Here is a 6,000-nt window from a genome sequence, read left to right as displayed (position 1 = left end):
ATAGATAGATAGATAGATAGATAGATAGATAGATAGATAGATAGATATAAAGAGATATACTTATTTTTTATAACATATCATTGAACAATGGGGCAGCCAGGTGGCACAGTGGATAGAATGCTGGTCCTGGAGTCAGGAGAACTCATCTTCCTAAATACAAATCTGGCCTTAGACACTTACTAGCTGTGGGACCCTGAGCAAATCATTTAATCCTGTTTGGCTCAGTTTCCTCAACTGTCAAATGAGCTAGAGAAGGAAATGGTAAAAACACCCCAGTGTCTTTTTGAAGAAAACTCCAAATGGGGTTACAAAGAGTTGGATATGACTGAAAAAATGACTAAACAACATTGAACAATATATTCCCCACCGAGCCACATCATGACCAAAAAAAACTTAAAATGAAAGGGTTTTTGAAAAAAGCAGTTTACTGAAACTAATCAAGCAAAGCATCAAATTCAAACAGTAGGGACAAGGGGTGGGGAACCTGTGGCTTCAAGGCCACGTATGGTGCTCTAGGTCCTCAAGTGTGACTGAATCCCCCCTTTGACTGAATCCAAGTTTCCCAGAAAAAAATGCCTTTAATAAAAGGATTTATTCTGTAAAACTTGGACTTAGTCAAAAAACTTCACCCAAGGACCTAGAAGGCCCCATGTGGCCTCAAAGCCAAAGGTTCCCCGCCCCTAGTATAGACAGTATTCTCCTCAACACAGTGCCTCAACTCCATAAAGAAGAGCGGGAGGAATAAGAGCCAAAGTTAGTTGCTTTTTCACAATTAGCTCAATGTGACTTAGCCAAGGTCACATAACTAGTCTAACATAGCTAGATTTAAAAAACATGTTTCTTGATTCTCAGCCCGTTACTATTATCCCCTCATACCAAGTGTCTCACCAAGCCTAGAAACTCATCCTAAAAGATTCCCCTTCTGTTGTAGAGAAGTTTCATGAATGAGTCTGACATTTCATTCATCATCTACAAAACTATTTCCTAATCTATCTCTGTGATGAAGCCAGTAACTGGGTAAGAAGCAATCTGAAAACAGAACAAAAGGGAGCTCCCATGTAGACTTTTCCACCATGCTTCAAGTTTGGTTCTACGGGCTTCCATTTGGAGCAAGAATTGGAGCAAAAATTGGCTCCCAATTCTTCTGTGGCATTCGGAGACTGTCACCAGTTTGGGGAAGAGGGTTGTAGATTGGGGCTGGGAGGTAAAAGGATAAGTTAATTAACTTCCTTCTTTGACCAGGTTGACTTCTCCTGGAAGGGAAACACTGCATGTAAGGATAGAATAGAATCAGTTGTTGGCTTGGTTGGTTTTTGTGTGTGTGTGTGTTTTTATTTTTTTGCTTTTTGGAAGGGGGGAGGCAGAGCAATTGGGTTAAATGACTTGCCCATGGTCAAACAGCTAGTAAGTGTTAAGTGTCTGAGGCCGGATTTGAACTCAGATCCTCTTGACTCCAGGGTCAGTGCTCTATTCACTAGGCCACGTAGCAGCCCCATGGCTTGGTTAGTTTGACTGGTCTACTTTTTCATCTTCTTTCTTTTAAATCTTTTGTCATAGGGGATGGCTCTGGGAAGGGGTATAATTGGAAATGAAGGTGACATATTAAAACAAAACATGATAAAAATGTTTAGATGCTATGAAAAAGTAATCACTGAATGTTTAAGATGATGTGGCATTGCTCTGCCAAAAAAAAAAAATCCACGATCAATCACTCTCACTTTTTGTAGTGTTCGTCAGACAGGGCTTAGAGAAGGTTATTAACTCCACAAGATTCTTGCATGTGGAGAATTTACAGCAAATTGTTGTTGTTGCAGCTAGCTGGAATAGGGATAGAGTGCTGGGCCTGGGGTCAAGAAGACTCATCAAACCTAACCTCAGATTCTTACTAGCTGTGTAACCCTACTCAAGTCACTTTATTCTGTTCGCCTCATGTGTAAAATAAGTTGGGGAGGAAAATGGCAAACCAGTCCAGTATTGTTTTTGTTTTTGCTTTTTTGGAGGGCACCTGGGGTTAAGTGACTTGTCTAGGGTCACACAGCTAGATTTTGTGTTAAGTGTCTGAGGCCGGATCCGAACCCAGGTCCTCCTGACTCCAGGGCTGGAGCTCTATTCACCGCGTCACCTAGCCACCTTTTGTTTTTATTTTTGCTTTTTTGGAGCATTCCAGTATTGTTGCCAAGGAAACCCCCAAATAGGGTCATGAAGAATCAGACATGACTGAAGAGTGACTGAATGACAAATGGCAAATAGCTTCACAGAAGAGCTTTCACTGAGAAAATATTCCTTCCAACATAACTTCCCCAGAAGCTATCTTCCCAATTGCATTCCAAAGAAAAAGTGGATGAATTTTTAGAAGAAAAAGACAACAGAGTTTTTCATTTTGAGAGAAAAATTGAGCTCAGGGAATTAAGAAGCTCAAGTTTAGGGAAGAAAACCACCAAGAGGTTGATTATGGGAAATGACAAACTCATTCCTCCTGACAGATGAAATCCACCAGGGCCAATTGGCCAAGGCCCAAATAATAGAAAACACATTTGCTAATGTCGTATCTGGGGACTAAGGCCCTGTGCAATCAGAAGGCAGCACTTTGGAAGGACGTAAGATCAACACTGGGTTTTTCTGGGGAGCTGTTATCCTAATTTTGCATCTATTAACCCTCTTATCGCTGATTTTTCTCTCCTCAAACACAGTAAGATTAATAATCCTTTCACAAATACATGTTAAACCTGCATAGAAGGAACATCAATGCATTTCAAATATTATCTGGTGTTTTACCTTGAATGAACCAGGCAAATTCAAAGCATGTATTTAGTGAAATTCCAATGGAAATAGTATAATGTGAACTATTTCTCCTTTCTACATTCCATATGGTCACTGCACATTTACAGTCATTTTTTAAATGCCTACTATATTCAAAACATTCTGCTAAGCAGCGCTCATACAAAGGAAGGCATAACACAATCTCGGCTCTTAAAGAAATCACCGTTTAATTAATGGGAGAGACAACATGCAAATAACTATGTATAAATAAAATATTTCAGGACAAATGCATTAAGGAAGATGAGGAGAGGTTTCTTGGAGAATGCAGGATTTTAGCTGGGACCTGAAGGAAACTTGGAAATGAGGAGGTAGATACACAGTGCCAGCTATGAGGACAGCGCCTTTGTAAAGGACAGATTTCTAATACTTCAAGATGTAATTTTATTAGGGTAAGAAATCCCTTCACTGTAAGAAAATGCAAAAGAAACCACACCTTAGCAGATGTTTTTCAAGAGATAGGATGCAAAGGATCTGTGGTTTCTTTAGTATAATTCCTATATCATTTCTTTCAGTATAGGGCAAGTGCTTTCACAAGATAACAGAAACTTATCTTAGTAGAGGAGTCTTAGGAGAGAAATCCTAAGGTCTAGAGGAGGCAGGTCAAGGGAAATGTGCAGAGTCATATGGCTAGTAAGTATCAGAACTGGGATTTGAACTCAGATCACCCGAATTATGTTCATTACACCACACTGCCTTACCATGACTTTGAAGGTTACTATCCTTCTCCTTGCTCAAGTCAGTCACCCTGGTGGCCAAACTTCTACTGGGATCCTATGAAATGGGATCCTATGGAAATGTGTTTTGTATGACTACATATGTAAAACCTATGTCAAATTGCTTGGCTTCTCAATGGTGGAGGGGAATGGAGGGAGAGAATTTGCAGTTCAAAAAAAAGTGTTAAAATTGTTTTTTACATGTAACTGGGAAAAAGGAAAATATTAAATTAAAAAAGACAAATAAATAAATAATAAATAAAATAGTATACGAAGCAGATCAATATGACCTTCTAAAATTCAACATCAGTTTTCACAGATGTTAACATAAAAGCCCTAGCTGTAGACACTTAATAGGTTAACAAGTTAGGGCCTGTTTTTGTTTTCCTTCAAGAATGACCTTGGGAGAACTTTATTACCAGCAGATGGCAGCCAAGATGAAGCCAGAAGATCATGAGCGAGAGCGCCCAATATAATAAGATATAACCCTAGACCAAGAGCTGGTAAGGGTCTAGGAAGGTACCTAGCTCAAAGTCCTTTAATATACAGTTAAGGAAACTAAGAGCCAAGAGGTTAACTCGAATATGACATACTTGAGGATAGGGTCTACTTTTTCCTTTTTTTTCACAGACCCAGAACTTAGCAAGTGCTCACATAGCAAGGGCTCAATACACGATTATTGACTTGACTTGCTAAGTAAAAAGCTCAAGGACAGACACAGATAGTAGGTGTGAGAGGAGGATTTGAAACCAGAGCCTCTGACTCCAGAAGCCATGCTCTTTCTTCTGTAACTATAAAAAAAAATAGATCTAACCCAGCAGGGCCAAGTGAAGAGGGAAGCCTGGTGAGATTTCATTCCCAGTGATACTTATAGAAGTAACTTACCTGATCAGATCTAAAGGCTGCTCCTTATAAAAGTTCAAGAAGCGAGCCCATTGGGTATAGAGGGTATACCGCTCATTGCCACACTTCGATTTCTTCCAGTATTGGCACTACAAGAAGTCATTAACATGACAGAGAGAAGACAAAGAAGAAGGCAATATTGAAGTGACAAATGTCTCCCAATTACCACAGAGTAATGCCTAGAGCAGAGGTGGGGAGAGGCGCAGGGCATGCATTAACTCAAACACTTCCTACTTGAGAGTCTAATAACCCATTCATCTAAAATGAATTCCCTGACAAAAAGGAAGTCAGAAATGACACAAGGGAAAAGTCAATTCCCTCTCCTTTGGCCCTCTGTGAAGCAGGGCTTTGGAGTCAACTACAGTCTCTAGAACCTAGAATACCGTCCCCTTCTATCTAACTGAGGCAGCTAGCTAGATAGACCACTGGGCCTGGAGTCAGGATGACCTGAATTCCAATATGGCCTCATATACTTACTAGCTCTGTGACCCTGGACAAGTCACTTAACCTGTTTCCCCCAGTTCCCTCACCTATAAAATAGGGATAACAATAGAAGTGCTGATCAAAATTGATGGACACCGTGAACATATCTGACAGTATATTCCTCTACTCTATACCTGTTGTCCACCACCTCTGTACCACAGGGAAGGATGTATGCACCTCATATTCTTTAGCAATTATGCACCACTCTGAATATTTTCTAAAGTTCTAGATCTATGTGTATGTAAATATGTATATGCAGGTGATATGCTCCCTTCCTTCATAATAATCATAGATTTTGTCTTTGTATTGCTCTAAGGTCACAGAATGTTTTTGCCTGAACCATCTTTTGTAAGGTAGATAATATATTAATACCCCCCATTTGCTAGAGGAGAGAGAACTGAAGCTTAGAAATATGAAGGGACCTGCCCAGCATCACCCAGCTAGCAACAGAGCTGGGATGTGAACCCATGTATCTTGCCTCCAAGTTCACTGATCTTTCCAGGTCTACTTCCCTAAATGAGAAAACTCTTTTAAAAGCAGGAAACAGGCATTCCTCCTCTCTCTTTCCCATAGGACCACTAATACAACTGTATTTCTACTGTCTCCACAGAAGAACTGGAGTATTTGACTTCAGGAAACTGTTCCAGGCACATTTGAGGAAGGACATTAACAAAGGAAAATGTTTCCAAACTGGACACCAGTGCCACAGGGGAATTGGCTTAAGGAATTACAGACTTTCAGCCTCCAAGAGAAAATTTGAGGGGAAGAGAAAGACATGATAATAGCTGTCTTTGAGGGATGTGAAGACTGCCATATGGAACAGGGAGATTTATAAAGCTGTACCTCCAAGGGCAACTTATAACAATATGGTTAGCAGTTGCAAAGGGGGACATTGCAGCTCAATGTAAAGGAAGAGTTCTTAGTCATTAAAGTTGTCCAGAATCAGAATGGGATGTCTCAAGGTGTAGTGGGGTGTTCAAAAAGATGCTGGCAGACCATTCTATTCATGAGGGTTTTTGAAGAAGGAATTCTTGTTTGGATATGGCTTGGTTTAAACGGAAGGCCACTGAATACATCCTGT

The 6,000-nt window shown here is 40.2% G+C and overlaps 1 protein-coding gene across 10 annotated transcripts in view; it reads right to left on the bottom strand.

The window, feature by feature from the left end:
* Nucleotides 1-6,000, bottom strand: part of ANO5 (anoctamin 5) — a 137,806-nt gene that overhangs the window by 38,264 nt on the left and 93,542 nt on the right. For all 10 annotated transcript variants that reach the window (XM_069091291.1, XM_069091295.1, XM_069091300.1 and 7 more), the window contains one exon: nucleotides 4,419-4,525. In XM_069091291.1, coding sequence (XP_068947392.1) covers nucleotides 4,419-4,525 — 107 coding nt within the window. The remainder of the gene's footprint in view (nucleotides 1-4,418; nucleotides 4,526-6,000) is intronic.

The sequence above is a fragment of the Petaurus breviceps genome, unplaced genomic scaffold, assembly GCF_028583685.1.
Source record: "Petaurus breviceps papuanus isolate PSGF00001 unplaced genomic scaffold, PetGlider_PUasm1.0 188, whole genome shotgun sequence".
Taxonomy (NCBI): Eukaryota; Metazoa; Chordata; class Mammalia; order Diprotodontia; family Petauridae; genus Petaurus; species Petaurus breviceps.
Note: the sequence above shows the minus strand (reverse complement) of the source record. Positions and strands in the feature narration are given on the sequence as shown.